The 26,698-nt window shown below is 45.1% G+C and overlaps 3 protein-coding genes across 11 annotated transcripts in view; 2 read left to right on the top strand and 1 right to left on the bottom strand.

Annotated features, from left to right (window-relative positions):
• Window positions 1–534: 534 nt before the first annotated feature.
• Window positions 535–14,033, top strand: LOC123990301 (bucky ball-like). 2 transcript variants are annotated; one of them, XM_046290894.1, is made up of 9 exons: window positions 535–697; window positions 8,028–8,213; window positions 10,533–10,720; window positions 10,839–11,049; window positions 11,122–11,597; window positions 11,752–12,472; window positions 12,570–12,671; window positions 13,126–13,228; window positions 13,720–14,033. In XM_046290894.1, exons 2-9 carry the CDS (start codon window positions 8,051–8,053, stop codon window positions 13,763–13,765), a joined length of 2,010 nt encoding a protein of 669 aa, XP_046146850.1. In that variant the 5' UTR covers window positions 535–697; window positions 8,028–8,050; the 3' UTR covers window positions 13,766–14,033. The 2 variants fall into 2 exon arrangements, with proteins under 2 accessions (XP_046146850.1, XP_046146849.1); XM_046290893.1 differs by having other exon boundaries at window positions 10,839–11,597.
• Window positions 14,034–15,666: 1,633 nt separating this feature from the next.
• Window positions 15,667–24,198, top strand: LOC123991426 (all trans-polyprenyl-diphosphate synthase PDSS1-like). Its single transcript, XM_046293014.1, has 11 exons — window positions 15,667–15,958; window positions 18,614–18,669; window positions 18,756–18,888; window positions 19,074–19,204; window positions 20,547–20,688; window positions 20,962–21,073; window positions 21,490–21,599; window positions 21,689–21,769; window positions 21,919–22,032; window positions 23,039–23,119; window positions 23,298–24,198. The coding sequence occupies exons 1-11, from the start codon at window positions 15,815–15,817 to the stop codon at window positions 23,436–23,438; spliced, it is 1,245 nt and encodes a 414-aa protein (XP_046148970.1). The 5' UTR covers window positions 15,667–15,814; the 3' UTR covers window positions 23,439–24,198.
• Window positions 24,199–24,246: 48 nt separating this feature from the next.
• LOC123991424 (abl interactor 1-like) overlaps window positions 24,247–26,698 on the bottom strand; it is a 105,470-nt gene continuing 103,018 nt past the window's right edge. For all 8 annotated transcript variants that reach the window (XM_046293006.1, XM_046293008.1, XM_046293005.1 and 5 more), the window contains one exon: window positions 24,247–26,509. In XM_046293006.1, the coding sequence (XP_046148962.1) occupies window positions 26,343–26,509 (167 nt within the window). In that variant the 3' untranslated portion in view covers window positions 24,247–26,342. The remainder of the gene's footprint in view (window positions 26,510–26,698) is intronic.

Raw genomic sequence — 26,698 nt, 5'->3', positions numbered from 1 at the left:
ACGACCGCAGGCGCAGTGCAAAGACACCAGGGGCTAAATGAGGATACTGGGCATGCGCACAAAGACTCTCAGCCAAGGGATTTTATAAATGCTCAGGAGTAGCGTTAATTGCGTTCGATTTGAAACCGGGCTGCCTGCCGGAACCCCTTGTCACTGTTCTGGCCGACAACAAAGTCGGTTAACAACAAGTTATGTAGGCTAAACACGTGGGGTAGGGAGTAATAATAATATATTTATGCCATTTAGCAGATCATTCTATCCCAAAGCTACTTACAGTCATGCGTGCATACAATGAGTTGCCATTGATCATGACTTTCTGTTCTATGATATTACAAATAAGAGTCTCTATAAGATGCTCTGTAGCGGGGAGCTTTGTTAAGAGTCTGAACATTTATCACGCATCACTTGCGTGGGTTTGGAAGCATTACGGACCTTCTTTTTCATATCTGTGAGAAATAATTACAACTTTCTTTTTTTAAAGGATAAATAGATACACCTTTTAATAGGGTTAGAGTTTCCACACGGCCATATTTCCATGTTACAAGGCTTGTTTACTGAAGACAGGGTGGACTATCTGTGCTAATTAGCTGTCGGCGTCTCTGAACACCTGTATGTAAACGGAAGACAAACGCCACAAATTTATCACGGGAAATACTGTTGGCTGCAACTGTGTTAGAACATTTTAAAACAGTGTACAGTAAGTGTATGTTTTACATTTGTGGAATTATTTTGATGTGATATGAATGTAGACGGGTTTATGTTTTTAGAAACCATACCGTATTTGGGAAAAGATTCACGTTTAGATGGGAGAATGTTGTTCTTCCAAAGCCAATTCTCACTTTAAACATAACATGTAAATTCTTTGGACTTCATGGACTAAGGAGTAATTTTAGGCTCCTTATAGTCCAATAATGGGCTAAACAATGAGTACATTTCAGTGTTTTCACATGTAGAAGTAATGCTTGTGATAAACGCTTTATCTGCCTTCGCAATGAAAACGAGTTAAAAAGTTCTATCATATATGTTAGGGAAAGGAGATGTTTGTTTCTGAACGATGCATCATGCTGCCTTGTTGACGATATGACCAAGCGTTGTAGATTACCATTAAAGGTGAGCAGGGTGCGCCTCCCTCGCCGTCATCCGTCACATTGACGGGATATAGCCCGGTTCAACCAGGGGCATCTTAATCAAATCCCCTTCCGTCCATCTTCCACTGTCTCTTTATGGGAAATGGTGCCCTCTTTTGGAAGAAAATGTTGGTGAAATGTAGAAAAAAGGGGTGAAATAATAAACAAATAAATGAGGGGGATCCCATGTAGGCGTGTGGGAAAGGGGGTTGAACAGGAGTGTATTTCTAGAAGATGTGTGGTTGGGAGAGAGGGGGGGATATGTTAATAGTGAACTTTTACAACCTGTGTAAGAGACACGGGGTTGATGGTTCTTAAGAATGTAGAAGGTCAAGATAGGAGACGTGTAACATGGTGTTGGGATTTTAATGCTCACAGTATGCTCTCTGGGGAGAGGGTTATGGACTGATGTAAGTGTTGGAGGAACCACTGGATGAGAAAAGGCTTGTGAGTCTTAATGATGGCCGGGGAACTGGGTTTGACCCAGTAAGTGGATATTAATCTGCTCTGGGTCTTGATCTGATCTACACTTCAATGGCAGGCAGATGTAGTTGGTTGGTTTAGGAGGAATCTACATGGGGTAGTTGTCACCTATCCTATCATGTGTACTGTAGGATGGTGGAAGATTTTAGTAGGCAATGGATTGAGGAGTAGGATATCTGGGAAAGCGGAATGGGGTCAGTTTCAGGAGTTGAGTGAACAGCATCTGTCTCAGGTTTATCTCAATGCAGATGTAGAAACTTTGAATGATGGAGTAAGAACAGCAATAGTAGGTGCCTCAAGGCAGGTGATTCCTATGGGTACAGGGGGCAGAAAGAGTAACACAGGTGATTCCTATGGGTACAGGGGGCAGAAAGAGTAACGCAGGTGATTCCTATGGGTACAGGGGGCAGAACGAGTAACGCAGGTGATTCCTATGGGTACAGGGGGCAGAACGAGCTCGGCAGGTGATTCCTATGGGTACAGGGGGCAGAACGGGCAGGTGATTCCTATGGGTACAGGGGGCAGAAAGAGTAACGCAGGTGATTCCTATGGGTACAGGGGGGCAGAAAGAGTAACACAGGTGATTCCTATGGGTACAGGGGGTAGAAAGAGTAACTCAGGTGATTCCTATGGGTACAGGGGGCAGAACGAGTAACTCAGGTGATTCCTATGGGTACAGGGGGCAGAACGAGCTCGGCAGGTGATTCCTATGGGTACAGGGGGCAGAACGAGCTCGGCAGGTGATTCCTATGGGTACAGGGGGCAGAACGGGCAGGTGATTCCTATGGGTACAGGGGGCAGAACGGGCAGGTGATTCCTATGGGTACAGGGGGCAGAACGGGCAGGTGATTCCTATGGGTACAGGGGGCAGAACGAGCAGGTGATTCCTATGGGTACAGGGGGAAGAAAGAGTAACGCAGGTGATTCCTATGGGTACAGGGGGGCTGAACGAGTAACGCAGGTGATTCCTATGGGTACAGGGGGCAGAAAGAGTAACGCAGGTGATTCCTATGGGTACAGGGGGGCAGAACGGGCAGGTGATTCCTATGGGTACAGGGGGCAGAAAGAGTAACGCAGGTGATTCCTATGGGTACAGGGGGGCAGAAAGAGTAACGCAGGTGATTCCTATGGGTACAGGGGGCAGAAAGAGAAACGCAGTTCCCTGGTGAATCATTGTCAAGAGGAGACAGACAGGGGAACACACATTATTTCAGTTTCATAAATACGTGAGGGGAAAGGGAGCGATTGCTATTAGATTTGAGGAGTAATAGGGTTGAAGAGCCAATATTAAGTGAACTGCTGGGGGAAATCTTCAGGGGATTTAGTATTTTAATTGTGTATTTTCGTTTCCTTAGGGAGACGAGAATATTTTGTAGGAGTTAATGGCAAAAGGTGTTAATGGAAAATGTGCTTACTTTCTTTATGAAACCATTTCACACCATTTTAGTATTTTCAGACAACTTTGCGGAAAACAGTTTCCTGAAGAAAAAATAGTACGCAATTTTTCCTTACTTCTCGCCTTTAAAGCCTGTTGAAGAAAATGATGCAGCCCGAATGGAGGATGGTTTACGCACGAGCCAGTCCACAGCACAGGGGACGTCTTGTCCTATTACCAGGAATGCACATCAGGCCAGGTGTGCAGATCTAGCTCCCGTGCACTATGCTAGAAGATAGGCACTAAAGGTAGTTGCAGTGAGACGTATACACATTTAAACGTTCACAACACTTGACAGTTAAATAGACTGGACCAGGGGAAATGTGGTTAGTGGGCCTACCGTCATTTTCTGACATATCCAATGATTATCAAAATGACAGCTGAAAATTAGATTGGGCCTATTTTTACATCTCCATGTCAAATTGGAAACACTTTTCTACTGTCATTCAAACTAGGTTCTTACTAAGCAATTTTTCTTGGCAAACATGGTTGTTTTTACATTTTTAAAAACTATACTAAATAAAACAATTTCACTCCTCTTCAATAGATTGAGCCACGGATAACGCCCTGACCGTTCAATGATTTTTTACAGATTAAACCGAAAACTCATCTGTTTCTTATTTCTGGGGAATTTTTATGGCGGTTGGCAACCAACTTTAAGGTGCATTACCGCCACCAACTGGACTGGAGTGTGGATCAGTGAACAGTTTAAAGCTAGTTAAGGATAGAAATGATGCTGAATGGATGATGCTTACTGTCCGGTCTACTGGGAGTACGAGTGTTTTACCGGAAATGCACATCAAGCCTAGATTGTGCTGATCTAGAGACCATGTACGATCGGTTACATCTGGGCGGGTAAATTATGTTAAGAGACCCTACTGTCGTTCAGAAAGTTTGGAAAGCTTAGTATCTTACATAAAATGCCAAACTAATGGAAATAAGCGATGTAACATGGAGTTATGCCCATGTGGGAACACGAATCACAACACTACAAAGTAATTTATCCTGTTTACAAAAAAGAAACGGGTCAGTGTTATGATTCAAAGTTCCTACATGGGCATAACTTCATGTTACTGCGCACATTTACAGCAGATCTAGGCAGCCACCTGTGCTAACTAGTTATCTGGGGTGCTCCAAACACCTTTTGTGTTAGCATAACTGGGGAGGAAGTGTACGGATCTGTGCAAAAATGCCTTTTTTTAGGGACAGTTTGACATTTTATTGGAGGGGGGGTGGGGCTAGTCCAACCAAAGGTGTCCTAAAAAAAAAAATTGCCCTCCGCTTGTACTGGTAAAAAAACAAGGGGAAAAAGCCATGCTTAGAATGACCCGAAAATAATGTTCATGACTACAAATAACCATCACTGGAGCAACCCTGTGTTTTATAGACACAACATGCTAAACCATGTTTTTATTTGGCACAGTAAATGCCGTGCGAGGCTACAGGCCAGAAGGTTGAGGGTTTGCAGACCACCAGATACGACCTCACTTCTCCGTGCCGGTTCCATTCCAGTAGGATCAGAGCCGTCTGCAGACAATCGTCAGCTAGGGGGAAATCAGATTTGCTATATTTGGAATTGTATAAAATGTATGCAATCAGATTTCCTCAAATGTTTCTGTGCCAATGCACCACACAACCAATAAACAAAACATATCAACTTCGGGCACTTCAATATCTTCAACAACAAAAATTGACGATGTCAATTCTTGACAAACAGAAAATACATCCCTCCCTGCCCAGTATGGAAGGCTTGGCGTTCCTCCCTGCCCAGTATGGAGGCTTGGCGTTCCTCCCTGCCCAGTATCCTCCCTGCCCAGTATGGAAGGCTTGGCCCAGTATCCTCCTCCCTGCCCAGTATGGAAGGCTTGGCGTTCCTCCCTGCCCAGTATGGAAGGCTTGGCGTTCCTCCCTGCCCAGTATGGAAGGCTTGGCGTTCCTCCCTGCCCAGTATGGAAGGCTTGGCGTTCCTCCCTGCCCAGTATGGAAGGCTTGGCGTTCCTCCCTGCCCAGTATGGAAGGCTTGGCGTTCCTCCCTGCCCAGTATGGAAGGCTTGGCGTTCCTCCCTGCCCAGTATGGAAGGCTTGGCTAGTGGTTAGAGCTTTAGACTAGTAACCGAAAGGTTTCTGGATCTAATCCCCGAGCTGACAGGTATAAAATCTGTCGTTCTGCCTCTGAACAAGGCAGTTAACCCACTGTTCCCCGGTAGGCTGTCATTGTAAATAATAATTTGTTCTTAACTGACTTGCCTAGTTAAATAAAATGGATGTTTGGGGCTGCTGGCGAACCATGATGTGCAGGTATAATTGGAGAAACTGGACTAGTGCACCGGTCCTTAGGGCAGCACTCCCCAAACTCTGTCCTGGGGATCTCAAGGGAGGCATGTTTTTTTTTTTTTTTTGCCCTACTACTGCTGATTCAAATGGTCAAAGATTGCGCTTCTTTAGGGTGTCTATAGCTAGGTTTTCATCCAATTGGTGACAGATTGTCATGGCAATATTCTAAAAATCTGCATAACCCCCCCCCCCCCCATCAGTTCTTTCCATCAAATTGACTTGTGTGCGTATATACGTAGTGCACATAAAAATACGTTTTGCAGTTGAATTCCCATTTAAATGGGTTTCCAATCTCATTTTAAACTCTAGGCCTACTGATGGTTTTGTCACAAAAAAAATGTTGCGAATGTTCCCCCTCTGCTGTTGGTACATGCGCTCTACAGCTTGCAGATAATGTATAGCCCGCATGCTGAGATTATTTTGGACAGAAGTGCAAGATTATTTGTCAAATGGCGGCCAATTGTATCGCTCATAATGTCACCAGCATAAAACCAGCATAAAACCCTGGATATTTGTTGGAAAGGAGCATCAAGCTCATCACCGTGCTCTTTCACCACCGTTTTGAAGTTCATAACCTATTTCATCTAGTTTAGTAAACGACATCCTTTCCCATGATGTCGGATAACAAAAAAACAACGTCACGACATGTACTTTGCAACAAAACAAAACAAAACAAAAAAAGTTTTGATGGAATCCTGGTTAATGTCGAGCCATTTTTCAGGATGTTGGAATTATATTTCGGGAACAAACGTGTGCAAGTCTACAGAATACTTTTTGAGGTGGCCTAATCAGGTTACAACATTGTGACCGGTTGTGTTTATGCCACACAAAATGTAATACATTTTGAAAGTTCAATGATTAATATTTTGGCTACATTAAAGTGTTAGGTTCTTGGTGCGTAAGGAAACAGGGGCTTGGATTGGACGTTTTCACTGCAGCCTGAAGTAGACGTTTGTACTTAAACAATAAGGCATTTATTTATTGTGTTGTGGCGTTAAATGCTAGTCTGGGTCGGAGAATTGCATTGTTCCTAAACAAGATCAATAGGGGGACATTTTTTTGAGTCTGGTGTCTCATGTCCTCACTGTTCTTTCATGCGTAATGATCCACCTGGCCTCTCCTCTGCCCATCAGCTATTCATATTGGTTCTTGTGGATTCATATTGAAAATTGATGCAGCTTTGAATGCATGTATGTTTGCTATGCTTGCTAGTTAGCGTATTGCAGATCTGGACAAACTATCGACCTAGCACTATTGTCACTATGAATGGTGGATAGACTGGTAGACTATATTGTCACTATGAATGGTGAGTAGAGGACAGGATGGACAGACTGGTAGACTATAGTGTCACTATGAATGGTGAGTAGAGGACAGGATAGACAGACTGGAATGACATAGGATGTCTGGGCTAGGATGGAAGAAATGACATAGTGAATATGGCTAGGATGGAAGAAATGACATAGTGAATATGGCTAGGATGGAAGAAATGACATAGTGAATGTGGCTAGGATGGAAGAAATGACATAGTGAAACCTGCAAAAGAGCAAATGTAAACGGGGGGGGGGGGGATGCACTACCCTCTCCTGTGCCGAAAAAAAAAATATTTAAGTTCAACAACCCTCCCCTGTTTTGATCCGTTCCAGTAAATGTCGCACTGTCCCTTATTTGAAAAATGTCCCACTGACAGATATGGGGTATATCGGCATATGTTTCCAAATAAGTTTGGCAAGCGATGATTGTTGACGTTTCTGAATGTTAAAACACCTCGTCGGAATTGTAGTTCACTCGAAACCAACCGTGGGCGACGCTAACCACTGAAAACCAAACTTAGAAGGGTTTTCCACGGCTACTTTCACTGTAGCCTGGCCCCAGGTCTGTTGCCTCCTCCTGTAGCCCGGCCCCAGGTCTGTTGCCTCCTCCTGTAGCCCGGCCCCAGGTCTGTTGCCTCCTCCTGTAGCCCGGCCCCAGGTCTGTTGCCTCCTCCTGTAGCCCGGTCCCAGGTCTGTTGCCTCCTCCTGTAGCCCGGCCCCAGGTCTGTTGCCTCCTCCTGTAGCCTAGCCCGGTCCCGGGTCTGTTGCCTCCTCCTGTAGCCTAGCCCGGCCCCGGGTCTGTTGCCTCCTCCCTAGCCTAGCCCGGCCCCGGGTCTGTTGCCTCCTCCTGTAGCCTAGCCCGGCCCCGGGTCTGTTGCCTCCTCCTGTAGCCTAGCCCGGCCCCGGGTCTGTTGCCTCCTCCTGTAGCCTAGCCCGGCCCCGGGTCTGTTGCCTCCTCCTGTAGCCTAGCCCGGCCCCGGGTCTGTTGCCTCCTCCTGTAGCCTAGCCCGGCCCCGGGTCTGTTGCCTCCTCCTGTAGCCTAGCCCGGCCCCAGGTCTGTTGCCTCCTCCTGTAGCCTAGCCCGGCCCCAGGTCTGTTGCCTCCTCCTGTAGCCTGAGTCTGAACGCTCTGAATGAACTGATATGATCTAAACCTTTTTTTTTTTTTTATTCACACTGATTATTCATAACAGTAGTTGAATGTGATTTATTTGATTAAATATGTTTTTGTTATTGTGTGCTGAATTATATTGTTTTATACGCGTGTATGTTTTGTTCTGTTACTGTAATGTATACAGGGCTATCTTGTGAAAGAGATTTTATTGTATTTTCTATATAGAAGGAAGCAAACAGCCACAGTCGATGGAGAACGATCAACACAACCAGCGCCCGGTGAATCACCCGAGGCCCTTCTTCTATGTTCAGCCGGCTTCTCAACCTTACTACAACATGTATCATCATCATCATCATAATCAGTGGCAAAATATCAACAACCCATATAACCACTATACCTTACCTGGTTCAGGTAGGTCTACTTCTCATGTTTTTAACGAATGTGTATCCCAAATGGAACCCTATTCCCTATGTAGTGCACTACTTTATACCAGGGCCCTATGGAACCCTAATCCCTATGTAGTGCACTACTTTATACCAGGGCCCTATGGAACCCTAATCCCTATGTAGTGCACTACTTTATACCAGGGCCCTATGGAACCCTATTCTCTATGTAGTGCACTACTTTATACCAGGGCCCTATGGAACCCTATTCCCTATGTAGTGCACTACTTTATACCAGGGCCCTATGGAACCCTATTCCCTATGTAGTGCACTACTTTATACCAGGGCCCTATGGAACCCTATTCCCTATGTAGTGCACTACTTTATACTAGGGCCCTATGGAACCCTAATCCCTATGTAGTGCACTACTTTATACCAGGGCCCTATGGGCCACATAGTTCACTATAATAGGGAATAGGGTACCATTTGAGTCATACACTTTATTTCTCAAACCAGAATTATGGAGTAGTTTACAGTGGATGATTTTCATTGATGCAAATACACAACGTTACCAAAAGTATGTGGACACCTGCTCGTCCAACATCTCATTCCAGGATCATGGGCATTTATGAGGAGTTTCCCCCCTTTGCTGCTATAACAGCCACCACTCTTCTGGGAAGGCTTTCCACTAAATGTTGGAACATTGCTGCTATAAGAGCCTCTACTCTTCTGGGAAGGCTTTCCACTAGATGTTGGAACATTGCTGCTATAACAGCCTCTACTCTTCTGGGAAGGCTTTCCACTAAATGTTGGAACATTGCTGCTATAAGAGCCTCTACTCTTCTGGGAAGGCTTTCCACTAGATGTTGGAACATTGCTGCTATAACAGCCTCTACTCTTCTGGGAAGGCTTTCCACTAAATGTTGGAACATTGCTGCTATAAGAGCCTCTACTCTTCTTGGAAGACTTTCCACTAGATGTTGGAACATTGCTGCTATGACAGCCTCTACTCTTCTGGGAATGCTTTCCACTAGATGTTGGTACATTGCTGCTATAACAGCCTCCACTCTTCTGGGAAGGCTTTCCACTAGATGTTGGAACATTGCTGTTATATAACAGCCTCTACTCTTCTGGGAAGGTTTTCTACTAGATGTTGGAACATTGCTGTGGGGACTTGCTTCCATTTAGCCACAAAAGCATTAGTGAGGTCTGGCACTGATACTGGGAGATTTAGGCCTGGCTCGCAGTCGGCGTTCCAATTCCTCCCAAAGGTATTCAATGGGGTTGAGGACTCTGCAGGCCAGTCAAGTTCTTCCACACCGATCTTGACAAACCATTTCTGTATGGACCTCGCTTTGTACACGGGAATTGTTATGCTGAACAGGAAAGGGCCTTCCCCAAACGGTTACCACAAAGTTGGAAGCTCAGAATCGTCTAGAATGTTATTGTATGCAATAAGATTTCCCTTCACTGGAACGAAGGGGCCCGAACCATGAAAAACAGCCCCTAGACCATTATTCCTCCTCTACCAAACTATACAGTCTCCTGGCATCCACCAAACCCAGATCAGTCTGTCGGACTGCCAGATGGTGAAGCGTGATTCATCACTCCAGAGAACACGTCTCCACTGCTCCAGAGTTCAATGGTGGCGAGCTTTATACCATTCCAGCCAGACGGTTAGCGTAGCGCATTGGGCTTGTGTGTGACTACTCTGGAAACCATGGAAACCCATTTCACGACGCTCCAGATGACCAGTTATTGTGGTGACGTTGCTTCCAGAGACCTTCAGCAGTCGGCGGTCCCGTTCTGTGAGCTTGTGTGGCCTACCACTTCGCGGCTGAGCCGTTGTTGCTCCTAGATGTTTTCACTTCACAATAACAGCACTTACAGTTGGCCCGGGGGGGGCAGCTCTAGTCGGGCAGAAATTTGACGAACTGACTTGTTGGAAAAGGTGACATCCTATGACGGTGCCACATTGAAAAGTCACTGAGCTCTTCAGCCATTCTACTGACAATGTTTGTCTATGGAGATTGCATGGATTTTTGCTCAATTTTATACACCTGTGGATGTGGTCTGAAATAACCAAATCCACTAACTTGAACGGTTTTCTAAATACTTTTTATATATGTATGTATGTGTATGTGTATGTGTATGTATATGTGTATATATGTATGTATGTGTATATGTGTATATATATGTGTATATATATGTGTGTATATATATGTGTATATATATATGTGTGTGTGTGTGTATATATATATGTATGTGTGTATATATATATATATATATGTGTGTGTGTAATACTGCATGGTCATATTGTCTTGATGAAACCATGTGTTCTCTACAGGAAGTTATCCTTTTGGACGTCCTAGTTCATACATGTCCCCATACCCATACATGCAGTATCCTGGTCAGTACATTGTTCCACACATGCATCCAGTTGATTACAGATGCATGTACGACCCACCTCGTTTCCACCCACCTCCTGTGCATGACCCCATGTTCCGCCACCAGCAACAACAACACTACTACAGTGTATGTATTATTGTGTTCAGATGTATAAGACAATTTATGTATTTTAAATGTTTATATATTCAATTCATTTGATTTATTAATGAATTCATTATTTAATTTGTTCATTTACCATCACCAGGCTCAGGCCCAGAGAGAGGTGGCCTGCTCAGAGGCTCAGACCCAGTCCAGTGATGCTCTGAACAAGCTCCAGACCAACGAGAAGCAGGGCTCTGAGAAAGAGCTTGATTCCGGAGTTGTTTCCCAAGCTTCCGGAATCTTCTCGTCAGAGAATAAGGAAGGGAAACGTGAGGTGGGGGGAGACGGACACAGTAGTCGTGGAGCCTCGTATGGTAAGTTGGAAAGCAGCCGTTTGCAATCGTCGTCTCCACTGGCCAGGTTGTTCAGCATCAGTGACTCCACAGCGGCGGTCTACGACGGCGATTCGAGTCGGAGCCTTGGAGACCTGGGGCTTCAGGAGGGCTGGGCTGTAGACTCTGACGAGGAGCCCCCATTGGACAGCTCATCTGTTCAGGAGGAGGATATCCAGGACACGCGGCATCACGCAGAGTGTCTTCATAGCTGTTCTTCTGAGAATCTTTGCCTCCTGTCCGCCGCCTCGCAGTCCGACGACAGCCCCAGACCCGAAGACCCAGACAACCAGGCAGAGGAGGGGAGTGCCAATCCAGACAGTACTAGCTCCACTGAGGCACTTCTGAGGCCTCAGAGTCACTGCTCCAACCTGCTCTCCCCCCAGTCACTACCATCACCCTTAGCCTCTGACTGGCAAGTCTTAGAGCACATGAAACATGGAGGAGAAACGTTTGATGTTCCAGATGGGAGTCTGTGTGAACTGGATGTTGACCTGTCCTACCAGATCCTCTGTCTGCCCTTTGACAAGGTCACTCTTTTTTTTATTTTTTTATATACAATACTTTCTATGGAATAGGTTTTCATAGCTGAATTGTTTGAGAGGAGAGCTTGTAAGTTAAGCATTTCATTTTGTATCTGTATTGTCAAATAAACTTTTTTCATTTTGATTTTAAATTGACAAGGTGTTTACAGCAAGCGCTCTGCAGAAGGGCGTCTCTACACCGCAGAGCAACGCTGGAGCTGGTAAAGACCTCCAGGCCTCTCTGTCTTCTCTCGCTACTTCCACCCCAGCCCGTCACCACCACTACTACTGCCAGCCACAGACTGCTCACGAGAGGCTCAGTGTCCTGTGTTCATCCCTGGACGAGCTCTCGTCCCGGGACGAGATGTTCTCCACCGATCTTGAGGACGTGGATGTGTTTCCCGGCAGTTCTGTCTACGCGAGGGGGAGGTTCTCTGCAGACCTCGGAGAGGCAGAGGTCAAGGAAGTCTGTCCCCAGTCCAAGAAGCTCATGTGCGTCTGCTGTGGATCGAGCCTGTTGAAAGGAGTAGGGGTGAGCAGCAGGGTTAAAGTTCATCACAGCCCCAGGGTGTACGCCGCCGGGGACTCTGACGAGTTGGTCGAGCAGGAACAACGCGGATCTGTAAGGACTTGTGAGAGAACGCACCCCAGTAGGGTGGTCGTGAAGAAGCACCCTGTCCACAAGAAACCCCAGCCTCTCCCTCTACACATCCGACATGCTCCCAAACACAGCTGTAAGAGAGGCCAGTGGAGAGAGGCTATTGGGCCCGAGGAGCAGGAACCAGAGACAGTGTTGGTGGGATCAGAGCTGAAGTATTACGAAGGCCATGTGGTGGAGGGGGAGAGTGGACACGGAACTGGAGATAAGCAACACAGGACACGTAAAGGACATTTTCATTTCTTTGCTTCCAAAATGGCGCCCTATTTCCTTACCGACGCACATTACCATACATTTGCTCTGTCTTATCTCCGCTGTAGATGGACTGTGCCGAGACGGCGTTAATACTTCAGATCCGGGCACATGGGAGAGGGGAGGTGCCAAGCCTAGACAGAAACCACACAGCTCATTGCCACGACCAGGTACCATAACCCAACCCTCATCAATATATTTAATTGATATTATCCTTTCGGTCGTCCTAAATATCCGTGCTCGTATTTATAAAGCGTACTAGAGTATGAATGCTAATGTAAATTTAGTTTAACTTTATAGATCGGCAGCGTAGCCTAGTGGTTAGAGTGTTGGACTAGTAACCGGAAGGTTGCAAGTTCAAACCCCCGAGCTGATAACGTACAAATCTGTCGTTCTGCCCCTGAACAGGCAGTTAACCCACTGTTCCCAGGCCGTCATTGAAAATAAGAATTTGTTCTTAACTGACTTACCTAGTTAAATAAAGGTAAAATAAATAGATCCTAATGAAATGGACTGCCGGGACTCGTAATCTGACACGCAGTATGAATACCAACCCTGTTGCATGGATCAAATGTGTTTTCTATGAGTGAGTGTCTGATGGTTCTGGCCCGATTTTGTTTTCAGAGAGACCAGCACTGAGGAAAGCTCTGTGTAAGCCGCTGGTATACCAGAGAGTCAGAGATGAGGAAAATGACGACGAGGTGCCACAACGATTTCAGAGGAGAAGGTTTCCTTTATCTGCTCTTGTTTCACTATCAACTATTCACTATATTAGGAGGCGTCCCAAATGGGGCCCTATTCCCTTTATAGTACACTACTTTTGACCAGAGCCCTATGGACCCCATTCCCTTTATAGTGCACTACGTTTGACCAGAGCCCTATGGACCCTATTCCCTTAATAGTGCACTACATTTGACCAGAGCCCTATGGACCCTATTCCCTTAATAGTGCACTACATTTGACCAGAGTCCTATGGACCCTATTCCCTTAATAGTGCACTACATTTGACCAGAGCCCTATGGACCCTATTCCCTTAATAGTGCACTACATTTGACCAGAGCCCTATGGGCCCTATTCCCTTAATGGTGCACTACGTTTGTCGAAAGTGCACCATAAAAGGAGACTAGGGTGCCGTTTGGTGGGACGCATGTGTAATTTCGAGATGTTGGTCTATGAATCCACTTCTAAATCCACTTCTCTATGGGTTTTTCTCTCCAGGTTCCACCAAGAGAAGAAACACAAGGTTTTGATATCACATCCTTGATGAAATCAAAGAAAATGTCACAAACAAAGAGCACTTAGTAAAATGCATAACAGAAAATGTTTTCGAATGGACACCATTTTGTTTTTTTTTGTGATAAATAAAACCAAGGAGATAAAGCACTTCCAGGAGGTTCATAGACACTGTCAGTTGGCTAGCACTGTACTGTATGTTGGTAAAATGTCCCCTCGGTCAGCACAGGGTTTGGTGGCTTTGAAAATCAGATTTGAACTGTTGTGACCAGTGGATTATTAAAATGAATTTCATAACACACACTAGTCTGTCTGGTTTATTAAACATGTGTAAGTGTTCATTTAAAACTGTATTAATTTTAATTGTGCACATTATTAAAATTAAAAAACGGAACATGAATTGGCAAATAAAACATCTTGGCAATGTTGGGTTTTGTCAGTTGGCAACTATTTTTAGAGCTCTGGATCGAAACAGGGTCTGTAGTGACGCCTCTAGCACTGAGATGCCTTAGACCGCTGAACCAGGGTCTGTAGTGACGCCTCTAGCACTGAGATGCCTTAGACCGCTGAACCAGGGTCTGTAGTGATGCCTCTAGCACTGAGATGCCTTAGACAGCTGAACCAGGGTCTGTAGTGACGCCTCTAGCACTGAGATGCCTTAGACCGCTGAACCAGGGTCTGTAGTGACGCCTCTAGCACTGAGATGCCTTAGACCGCTGAACCAGGGTCTGTAGTGACGCCTCTAGCACTGAGATGCCTTAGACCGCTGAACCAGGGTCTGTAGTGACTCCTCTAGCACTGAGATGCAGTGCCTTAGACCTCTGAACCAGGGTCTGTAGTGACGCCTCTAGCACTGAGATGCCTTAGACAGCTGAACCAGGGTCTGTAGTGACGCCTCTAGCACTGAGATGCCTTAGACCACTGAACCAGGGTCTGTAGTGACGCCTCTAGCACTGAGAAGCAGTGCCTTAGACCACTGAACCAGGGTCTGTAGTGACGCCTCTAGCACTGAGATGCAGGGTCTTAGACCACTGAACCAGGGTCTGTAGTGACGCCTCTAGCACTGAGATGCAGGGCCTTAGACCGCTGAGCCAGGGTCTGTAGTGACGCCTCTAGCACTGAGATACAGTGTCTTAGACCGCTGAACCAGGGTCTGTAGTGACGCCTCTAGCACTGAGATGCAGTGTCTTAGACCGCTGAACCAGGGTCTGTAGTGACGCCTCTAGCACTGAGATGCAGGGTCTTAGACCTCTGTGCCACTTGGGAGCCTAAAATATAAATGCAACAATTTAAAAGATTATGCTGAGTTACAGTTCATATTAGGAAATCAGTCAATTGAAAGAAATTCATTAGGCCCTAATCTATGGATTTAACATGACTGGGCGGGGTCGCAACCATGGGTGGGCCTGGGAGGGCATAGACCCACCCACTTTGGAGCTAGGCCAACCCCCCTGGGGAGCCGATCAGAATGAGTTTTTCCCCACAAAGGGCTTTATTACAGACAAAAATACTCCACAACCCCCCCCTTTGCATGTGCACCTTGTGCTGGGGATATTATTCTGTTTTAATTAGTTTCTTGATATGCCACACCTGTCAAGTGGATGGATTATCTTGACAAATTATAAAATGCTCACTAACGGGGATGGAAACAAATTTGTGCACAACATTTTAGAGACACATTTTTGTGTGTATTGAACTTTTCTGGGATGTTGTATTTAAGTCGATGGAACATGGGACCAACACTTTACATGTTGTGGTTATTATTTTTGTTCAGTGTGTGTGTATATATGTGTTTTTTTTAAAGAAAGATGTCATGACGGCTGCGGTGCAATTTAGAAGTAGCCCAAAAACACACAACCCGCGATCAATACATTTTCACCCGTAACGTTGTCTTCAAAGTTACAAAAAAGAAATCCGGTAAACGGCGAACTTGGAGGGACAACCCTGGTGGTTTCTATACTGTACGTCTCGATGATTTTTACGTTATTAACGCCATGACGTCAACGAACGTCAATTTGCGCTCCTCCGCTGCCGGCGTCACGTTTTTTTAACCTGTTCCAGGGGATGTGTCTGGAGGAGCATGGCGTTACCGTGGAGGCACTGTTGGAGGTGGGCTTCAGGCTCTACCAGTACGAGTTTACTAGAAACCATATGCTGTTTTAATGGAAGTTCTGCTACCTCGTTGCTCCGAGGAACTGGAACCGCGACTGGCTCGGGAAATGGGGTAAGATTTAACCGGGCGGACTTGCTGTCACCTCGACAAAAGGTCAACCAGTAACTGATCTTATTGAATGAGTTACAGCTTGTTTAGTGTAGCTATATTGGGCTTTATTCCCGTTTATTTCTAGTTGTAGTAGCCAACTAAAACAATATTGTAATGAATGACATTGCTTTTCTGGGTATAATGTTAGTTTGACAAGATTGTATTTCTAGCTGACAGTAACGTGAGCTGGTTTGTTATGTAGCTGAAGGTCACGACACTGCATGTCACTTCAGGATTGGTTAACTGAACTGAACTGAACTGAATAGTCACTCAATGTAAACCTAAAGTAGCTATAAAACCATGAACTGTTATGGTACACTAGTCCCTTAATGATGACAGTGAGGAGAGAAATACAGAGCAGCTCTAGTCCCTTAATGATGACAGTGAGGAGAGAAATACAGAGCAGCTCTAGTCCCTTAATGATGACAGTGAGGAGAGAAATACAGAGCAGCTCTAGTCCCTTAATGATGACAGTGAGGAGAGAAATACAGAGCAGCTCTAGTCCCTTAATGATGACAGTGAGGAGAGAAATACAGAGCAGCTCTAGTCCCTTAATGATGACAGTGAGGAGAGAAATACAGAGCAGCTCTAGTCCCTTAATGATGACAGTGAGGAGAGAAATACAGAGCAGCTCTAGTCCCTTAATGATGACAGTGAGGAGAGAAATACAGAGCAGCTCTAGTCCCTTAATGATGACAGTGAGGAGAGAAATACAGAGCAGCTCTAGTCCCTTAATGATGACAGTGAGGAGAGAAATACAGAGCAGCTCTAGTCCCTTAATGATGACAGTGAGGAGAGAAATACAGAGCAGCTCTAGTCCCTTAATGATGACAGTGAGGAGAGAAATACAGAGCAGCTCTAGTCCCTTAATGATGACAGTGAGGAGAGAAATACAGAGCAGCTCTAGTCCCTTAATGATGACAGTGAGGAGAGAAATACAGAGCAGCTCTAGTCCCTTAATGATGACAGTGAGGAGAGAAATACAGAGCAGCTCTAGTCCCTTAATGATGACAGTGAGGAGAGAAATACAGAGCAGCTCTAGTCCCTTAATGATGACAGTGAGGAGAGAAATACAGAGCAGCTCTAGTCCCTTAATGATGACAGTGAGGAGAGAAATACAGAGCAGCTCTAGTCCCTTAATGATGACAGTGAGGAGAGAAATACAGAGCAGCTCTAGTCCCTTAATGATGACAGTGAGGAGAGAAATACAGAGCAGCTCTAGTCCCTTAATGATGACAGTGAGGAGAGAAATACAGAGCAGCTCTAGTCCCTTAATGATGACAGTGAGGAGAGAAATACAGAGCAGCTCTAGTCCCTTAATGATGACAGTGAGGAGAGAAATACAGAGCAGCTCTAGTCCCTTAATGATGACAGTGAGGAGAGAAATACAGAGCAGCTCTAGTCCCTTAATGATGACAGTGAGGAGAGAAATACAGAGCAGCTCTAGTCCCTTAATGATGACAGTGAGGAGAGAAATACAGAGCAGCTCTAGTCCCTTAATGATGACAGTGAGGAGAGAAATACAGAGCAGCTCTAGTCCCTTAATGATGACAGTGAGGAGAGAAATACAGAGCAGCTCTAGTCCCTTAATGATGACAGTGAGGAGAGAAATACAGAGCAGCTCTAGTCCCTTAATGATGACAGTGAGGAGAGAAACACAGAGCAGCTCTAGTCCCTTAATGATGACAGTGAGGAGAGAAATACAGAGCAGCTCTAGTCCCTTAATGATGACAGTGAGGAGAGAAATACAGAGCAGCTCTAGTCCCTTAATGATGACAGTGAGGAGAGAAATACAGAGCAGCTCTAGTCCCTTAATGATGACTGAGGGAGGAGAAACACAGAGCAGCTCTAGTCCCTTAATGATGACAGTGAGGAGAGAAATACAGAGCAGTCCCTTAATGATGACAGTGAGGAGAGAAATCCAGCTCTAGTCCCTTAATGATGACAGTGAGGAGAGAAATACAGAGCAGCTCTAGTCCCTTAATGATGACAGTGAGGAGAGAAATACAGAGCAGCTCTAGTCCCTTAATGATGACAGTGAGGAGAGAAATACAGAGCAGCTCTAGTCCCTTAATGATGACAGTGAGGAGAGAAATACAGAGCAGCTCTAGTCCCTTAATGATGACAGTGAGGAGAGAAATACAGAGCAGCTCTAGTCCCTTAATGATGACAGTGAGGAGAGAAACACAGAGCAGTCCTGAACCACTAGGTGGTTAACCCTATTAGGTCATCACTAGACAGAACTGTCAGCCTGCATTGGTCAAGTCTAACATTATGATGTTCACTGCCTAACTAGAAGGTCCTCTCAACGAGACCTCGCTGTCCTTCAAAAACCGGAGTAAAAGCTTTAAATTCTCACCACTCACCTGACTCAAAGGTTACATGTGCTCATGTTGTGGCGCTCATGTTTCTTAATTTGTAACATTGATTTAATAATAATAATATATGCCATTTAGTGGTTAACGCTTTATCATCAAGACAGAACTTACAGTCATGTGTGCATACATTCTACGTATGGGTGGTCCCGAGAATCGCTGTCCCACTACCCTGGCGTTACAAGCGCCATGCTCTGCCAACTGAGCTACAGAAGGACCAATTTGTGTGCATTTCTTTCAGGGGCTGTCCTCCAGGACTGTACACACAACCTCACTAGGCAACTCTATTCTGACAAGGTGAGTCTGAGATTTTTAGTGTTATATGCTGTAGATTGTTTAATGTGTTTGTGTGCATTTTAATTTACACGTGTTTTTCCCTGTAGGCACAAATCAAGGCTGCTTTACCCTACACCGAAGCCTTGTTACTGCAAAAGGATTCACAGCGATGCCAAGTTGAAGGACCCCTTCACTCTCGCCCAAAAAGACTTGAATCATTTGTACGACGATATCAAGAAGGTAAGTAATTTTGAATGAGTTTTTCATTGAGCACGTTGAGATTGTTTTCCCGATGTAAATGAGATGTATTATTGTGACCGAGCATGGTTACAGTGGCGTTCTTATTTAGCTCACCAGACTATTGTTAGTGATTTTTTTTTTTTTCATAACAGAACTGTGATATTTGTATTTTCTGGGCTTCACAGGAACTTTTTGTGTCCAAATCAGAGCTCAAGTCCATATGTGACTACTATTTTGACGGGAAGGGCAAGGCTTTCCGACCCATGATAGTGGTGCTAATGGCCCGGGCCTGCAATAGTCACAGCAGCCGAGACGGGTAAGACCTTATCCTGGGTGTGGCCTAGTCAACTAGGTAGGTAGGTTGTATACATTACCAGGTATTTAACTTTATTTTATTTTTTTATATATTTTTTTTACCCTTTATTTAACTAGGCAAGTCAGTTAATTCAATATTTTTTATTTTACCTTTATTTAACTAGGGCAAGTCAGTTAAGAACAAATTCTTATTTACAATGACAGCCTAGGAACAGTGGGTTAACTGCCTGTTCAGAGGCAGAATGACAGATTTGTACCTTGTCAGCTCGGGGATTCGATCCAGCAACCTTTCAGTTATTGGTCCAACGCTCTAACCACTAGGCTACCCTGCCGCCCCTACACTCTAACCACTAGGCTACCCTGCCGCCCCTACACTCTAACCACTAGGCTACCCTGCCGCCCCTACACTCTAACCACTAGGCTACCCTGCCGCCCCTACACTCTAACCACTAGGCTACCCTGCCGCCTCTACACTCTAACCACTAGGCTACCCTGCCGCCTCTACACTCTAACCACTAGGCTACCCTGCCGCCCCTACACTCTAACCACTAGGCTACCCTGCCGCCTCTACACTCTAACCACTAGGCTACCCTGCCGCCTCTACACTCTAACCACTAGGCTACCCTGCCGCCTCTACACTCTAACCACTAGGCTACCCTGCCGCCTCTACACTCTAACCACTAGGCTACCCTGCCTCCTCTACACTCTAACCACTAGGCTACCCTGCCTCCTCTACACTCTAACCACTAGGCTACCCTGCCTCCTCTACACTCTAACCACTAGGCTACCCTGCCTCCTCTACACTCTAACCACTAGGCTACCCTGCCTCCTCTACACTCTAACCACTAGGCTACCCTGCCGCCTCTACACTCTAACCACTAGGCTACCCTGCCACCTCTACACTCTAACCACTAGGCTACCTGCCTCCTCTACACTCTAACCACTAGGCTACCCTGCCACCTCTACTCTCTAACCACTAGGCTACCTGCCTCCTCTACACTCTAACCACTAGGCTACCCTGCCACCTCTACACTCTAACCACTAGGCTACCCTGCCACCTCTACACTCTAACCACTAGGCTACCCTGCCACCTCTACACTCACACACACACCAGGAACAACTTGCGTGTCTGGGGACACCGATTTAGAAAGGGATATCTGTTTGTTTTGTTTAATGACTTTGTTACAGGAGATTAGTCAAAATGAATCATGCACATACTATCACTGCAATAAACATTTAATTAATTAATTCAGGCTGCCCATCTTAGTGATGATGTGAACCAAGCTGTGAGAACGGTATAACTGTTCTCTCTCTCTCTACCCCATCCCTGTCTCTCTCTCTAGAGATCTGCTCCCAGGTCAGCGATCCATAGCTATGATCTCTGAGATGATCCACACTGCCAGCCTGGTCCACGACGACGTCATTGACGGCTCGGACAAGCGCAGGGGGAAGACCACTGTCAACGAAGTGTGGGGCGAGAGAAAGGTTAGCCGAGTCCTCTGAACGGAGGGGGGGTTGGTCTGTTAGCAGTAGCCAATCCTGTTGTCATACACGCACTACACTAAGCTACTCAACTGCAACATATGCAATTATGTTATTGAGAGAGGGGGAAAAGGGTCATATAAAATGGCCCCAAGTTCTCTTGAAGGTGCAATATTATCACTTTTCTGTAATGTATGTTATGACAAACTAATTCACCCTTTTTAGTAGAAGTAAGATCATGTGACTGTGTGTTCTCTGTTCACTCACTATTCCCAGGCCATTTTAGCTGGAGACTTCATCCTCTCGGCAGCCTCCGTGGCTCTGGCCCGTATCGGCAACAACACAGTGATGTCAGTCCTGTCTCAGGTCACGGAGGATCTGGTGCGAGGTAAGGACACACGAGTCGGTCTCGTGATGAGGTAGCCCTGCCCGCGAATTCAAAATCAGTGTCAACCTCGGAGGTAAATGACCTCTTGGCGTAATGGTGTCCTAACGATAGGTTCTCCCGTGGGAGTCCTTGGTTCAGATCCTGCCCTGTGACACATTTCACAATATATGCAGTCCGTTTCAGTTTCGAACACTTTGATTTGTATCTGTCTGTTACTGTATACCTATCAATCACCATTACCTGCTCCTTTAGTAATCTAGAGGTCGCAACGCTTCTGATTCTGTAAGGGGAAATGAGTAATGCATGTTTGTTTAAGATTACCAAAGTGTATAGGTCTGTCTCTGTCTCTCTCTGTCTCTCTCTGTCTCTCTCTGTCTGTGTCTCTATTCACATGGACATATGTGCTGATGTTCCAGGTGAATTTATGCAGCTGGGCTCCAAAGAGAACGAGAAGGAGAGATTCAAACACTACCTTGACAAGACGTTTAAGAAGACTGCCAGTCTCATCGCCAACAGTTGTAAAGCTGTATGTGCGTTCTGTCTCCACACACATAATGCAGACTTACAGGAAGTCTTCACCTGGTTTGTGTTGACTGGTTTCCTGTCCTTCTCAAGGTATCCATTCTGGTGAACTCCGATCCAGAGGTTCATGAAATAGCCTTTCAGTATGGGAGGAACGTTGGCATCGCCTTCCAGGTACATTTCAAATATTTAGTTTTGTGCCTCTTGAATCAATGGGTGCCGTTTCTAATAATTTAATGTGCTTTTCCTCTTTTTTTTTTTTTTTGAGGAATGTATTTAACATTGAAATGTGTAAGTTATTGTTCTGTGTGTCCGTGTCCTAGCTGGTGGATGATGTGCTTGACTTCACAGCGTGTGCCAGCCAACTAGGAAAGCCTTCAGCTACAGACCTCAAGCTGGGTCTGGCCACCGGACCCGTCCTGTTTGCCTGCCAACAGGTGTGTGTGTGTGTGTGTGTCTAAGGTAGTGCACTATATAGGGCATAGTGTGCCATTTGGGATGTTGGCGTTTGACTCACTTGGTCACTGTCTAATTTCTAGGTTGAATCGCAGAGACTGTTCAATATGTGTTGACTGTTCAATATGTGTTGACTGTTCAATATGTGTTGACTGTTCAATATGCGTTGACTGTTCAATATGCGTTGACTGTTCAATATGCGTTGACTGTTCAATATGCGTTGACTGTTCAATATGCGTTGACTGTTCAATATGCGTTGACTGTTCAATATGCGTTGACTGTACAAAACATTAGGAACACCTACTATTGGGCTGCACCCCCTTTTTGTCCTCAGAACAGCCTCAATTCATCGGGACGTGGGCCTCTACAAGGGGATGAAAGCGTTCCACAGGGATACTGGCTCCATGTTGACTCAACGGTGTGGAAAGCGTTCCACAGGGATACTGGCCCCATGTTGACTCTACAAGGGGATGAAATAGTTCCACAGGGATACTGGCCCCATGTTGACTCCAATGCTTCCCACAGTTGTGTGAAGTTGACTGGATGTCCTTTGGGTGGTGGACCATTCTTGATACACACGGGGAAACGGTTGAGCGTGAAAAACCCAGCACCGTTGCAGTTCTTGACACAAACTCGTTGTGCCTGGCACCTACTACCGTACTCTGTTCAAAAGCACTTCAATCTTTTGTCTCAAATGTCTCGAGGCTTAAACATCTTTCTTTAACCGGTCTCCTGCCCTTCACTGATTGGATATAACACGTGACATCAATAAGGGATCAGAGCTTTCACCTGGTCAGTCTGTCATGGAAAGAGCAGGTGTTCCTAATATTTTGTACCCTCCGTGTCGATTCATTTTATTTATTAAGCCAGGATAGTCCACTCAGTAACGATTGCTACTGTTTTCCAGGGAGTCCTGGCTTCACATAATGTCTGATTTGCGTAGTCTGTGACTGTGTCTTACCTCTCTCTCTCTCTCTCTCTCTCTAGTTCCCTGAGCTGCATGGTATGATCCTGAGGCGGTTCAGCTCCAGTGGAGATGTCGCTCGTGCCTGGCAGTATGTCCAGGAAGTAAGAGACATTGGGGCTCGCTAGGTGGAGGGACGTCAGGGACATTGGGGGTGGGGTCGCCAGGGGGAGGGACGCCAGGGGGACAATAACAGAAATACTATTGGACCTATGATCATGTAGCAATTACAACTGACCTGTTTAGAAAGCACCCTGACTCACCCTCCTGTTTGTCCCTCAGAGTGAGGGTGTGGATCAGACCAACTACCTGGCCCAGCACTACTGCCAAGAGGCCATCCGGCAGATCAGCTTGCTCAGGCCCTCTCTGGAGCGGGACGCCCTTATCAGGCTCACCCAGATGGTCCTTACCCGTGACAAGTGAGCCCCCACTCGTCACTTCAAGCAGCTACTTGTACCTGTGGAAGGCCACCGTGGGAGGGGGGTGATGGGTGGTTGTTTCATCAGGGATATTCACAGTGGGTCCTGACGGAGCAGTTTTTTTGGTTTGTTTTTGCTGTTAACTAAGATAAAGGTGGAACTAAACTGTGCATACACAGGTTCTTCAGGACTGAGTTCTGAGATGCACAGCTTCACATGACCTATGTCTTCTTCCTTTCCTCTGGGGAAAACACTGAAGGGGTCACAGAACAATGTTATTGACGTCAGGGGCTTTCAATGCCGACCCTGCAGGAACCTCCTCCCTCCCTGCCTGAGAAAAGGTTTCTGAACCAACCCCCACCTTTTCTTCAAAGCGATTTATAATGGCATGTCAGTGAGGATTTGACACAGACTATCCAAGATCATTGTTTAAAAAAAAAAAGTAATCACTGAATTTATTAAATGTTCATTGTGTACTGCAACCCCCCTCCCCACGTTGAACTGGCAGATTGTATTTGGCAGTTGACATTGCTCCCAAGGTTTGGGAAGGAATGGCCACTGCAGAATCATTTTAATTCCATGATGAGACCGAAGATGTTGTATCATTGTGTGTGTGAAGACATTGCTCTAAGATCCGTCCATACCGCACAAATGACAAACTTTTGTCATGGTGACTCGCACCAATTTAGAGATGCTTCCTGTATCGAGGCCTTAACATCCACAATCACTGTACTCAAATTAAAACACGTTTATTTATTTTTGAAGTCAAGTCTCTTATCCTTTTTGTTCTCATTCACCACACCACTAGGTTGTATATGTAGGAGAATTATTTATTATAAAAGGCTGTACATACAAAAAACATATATACACATTAAGGGCGGAGCTTTGCTATTGCATCCCATTGAGTTGGAACACTTGTTAAGAGTCAACATATACAAGGCATTAGCTGCTATACACTGAAGGGGTTAAACGCAGTGAACTTCCACGTTGATGGACAGGAAAGATCAAACCAATGAAAACACCAACCTGAATTGTCATGGATGGATCGATAGTCAAACGTGATTCCTAAGAGATGGAGGGGGCGGAGCCTACAGCCATAGATGAGTATGGACAAAATGGTCTGGGTCAATTTGGAACAAATGAAAGAAGAACTTAACCAGACAGACCGGAGTTAAAAAACCAAACTGACCGTTCTAAAGCGATGTGATCTAGTTTTTCTTTTTTTTGATCTATGAAGACTGAGGTGTATGAGATGTCATGTTGATCACCATTATCACACAATATGCAAATAGCAACTTTTTTTTCCTAATAACACCATGACACAAGTTTTGAAAACTAAGCCCACGAACATGACATGAAGAATAATGGATCATAATCTGTTACTGTTCACATTATGTACTTTGATCCCCCAAAAAAACAAATTTTGTTCAGATTAGACTTACTACAACGTTTCTTAAAATGGACGTGGAACGCTATAAATAGTGAAAAGGTGTCATTTACAAACTGGGGAGTCACGACATAATGGTGTTGCTTTTCACTGCATTACCAGATGAATTTATGTAAATGGAATATTCTTAAAAACAAATTAAGAGCAATTTGAAAATAAAACCAAGTCCCAGAATGCCTTGTCTAGACAATTGAATGTATTACAACTAAATGGAAGCATAATTAAACAAACATTTTTATTAGATTTGGCTTTAAGACTTCAGGAATGACAAATTAAACAAAAGGTTTTATTCATAAAAAGCAAATTAAGATTTAAAATGTAATATCCAAAATGGATCAGGCTTCTGATAACTTTTGTAGTTTGTCAAATCATAAAATAACGCATTTGATTAATTGATTTAAACCATCTAAATATTGAACAATTTAGGCAACAGAGAGAGGCAGAATAGGGCAGTTTGAAGCTATATGGCATGAGGTTTTGGAGACGTCCAGGGGATGACTGGCAGGATGGGCGAGGGGGTGGGTCTGACCAAGGGGGAGGTCATTCATGTTTGTTAAAATGTGTGTATGTAAATGTTGAGTTGTCTATTGTTTTTGTATTGTCAAAAAAGTAAAATAAAATAAAAAATTAAGTAAATCAAACAGAATATTCTGTAGGACATTTGCATGTGTGTGGTAAGTAGCCTGCTTGAGATACTGCGATTGACATTCACTGAATTTACACAGACGCCCAACAGGCTGCAGCTCACATTATATACAATTAACAGAAAGTAGCACTTCCACTGAAGGTCTACACAAGATCGCCTAATGTTTACGTATGCATTACATGCCGCCTGACAGACATCGTCTCCACATAGCATACTACTCGTGATAACACTCATAAAGACATTAATACTTCATAAGTGCATATGAGAAATGTGTAGTTCAATAGATGAATAGTCAGATGTTATGTCGCGCATATGCAAACAGGAAGAACATGTAAAGGCAGGATGTCCTTCAGCTAACGTTACCCTGGTCTCAAAGGAGGTGGGTGTCACCTTAATTGGGTAGAATGGGCTTGTGGTAAAGGCTGGAGCGGAATCAGTGGAACGGGATCAAACATGGTTTTCCAGGTTTTTCAGACGCCATTCCATTTGCTCCGTTCCACCTACTGTTATGAGCCCGTCGTTCCCCTCAGCTGCCTCCACTGCCTTGGTCTTTGAAAACATCCCTACATCACAGCCCTTGTGAGTACATCATCAACCTTGTCCTATTCATTCATTATATACTTTATGCCCCTCAACCCACCCACCCACAACACCACCAACAAAATAAAGTAAATAGATATTTTGTATTTTGATTTATTTGCAATTAGTAAGAGACCAAACATTCTGTCATATCTAAAAGCACTTCCCTATCCTTCGTAAGGTCAGGTGTCTGTAGTAAAAGCACAATAGAGTGCAGTAGAGTCCCTCCAGTCAGCTTAGTGCATGATGGACTCTACGTAGTTGCCGGGGAACAGGCCCGTGACTCCGCTACTGATTCCCTCGAACCAGCCATCATCGTTCTTCTTAATGATGTAGATGATGGCTCCCTCCATGAAGCTCAGCTCATCGTTTTTATCCGCAGTGTAGTCATAGATGGCCACCACTGGAGAGAGGAGAGAGGAGAGGAAATTCGTCAGAGGGAGAGACTTCGCAAACTCGATTAGGATGCAATGGGTAAGAAATAGTTGCCTGAAGATTTAACAAATTTACTGAGTGTCAAAATGTGCTTAAGAAGTTGACTGGTTCAGCTTAGTTTAAATAAATCTGTGTGAATTGTATGGTAGGAAGGAGA

The sequence above is a fragment of the Oncorhynchus gorbuscha genome, linkage group LG12 (genome assembly GCF_021184085.1).
Source record: "Oncorhynchus gorbuscha isolate QuinsamMale2020 ecotype Even-year linkage group LG12, OgorEven_v1.0, whole genome shotgun sequence".
In the NCBI taxonomy this organism is placed as follows: Eukaryota; Metazoa; Chordata; class Actinopteri; order Salmoniformes; family Salmonidae; genus Oncorhynchus; species Oncorhynchus gorbuscha.
This window is presented reverse-complemented; position numbering and strand designations above follow the sequence as displayed.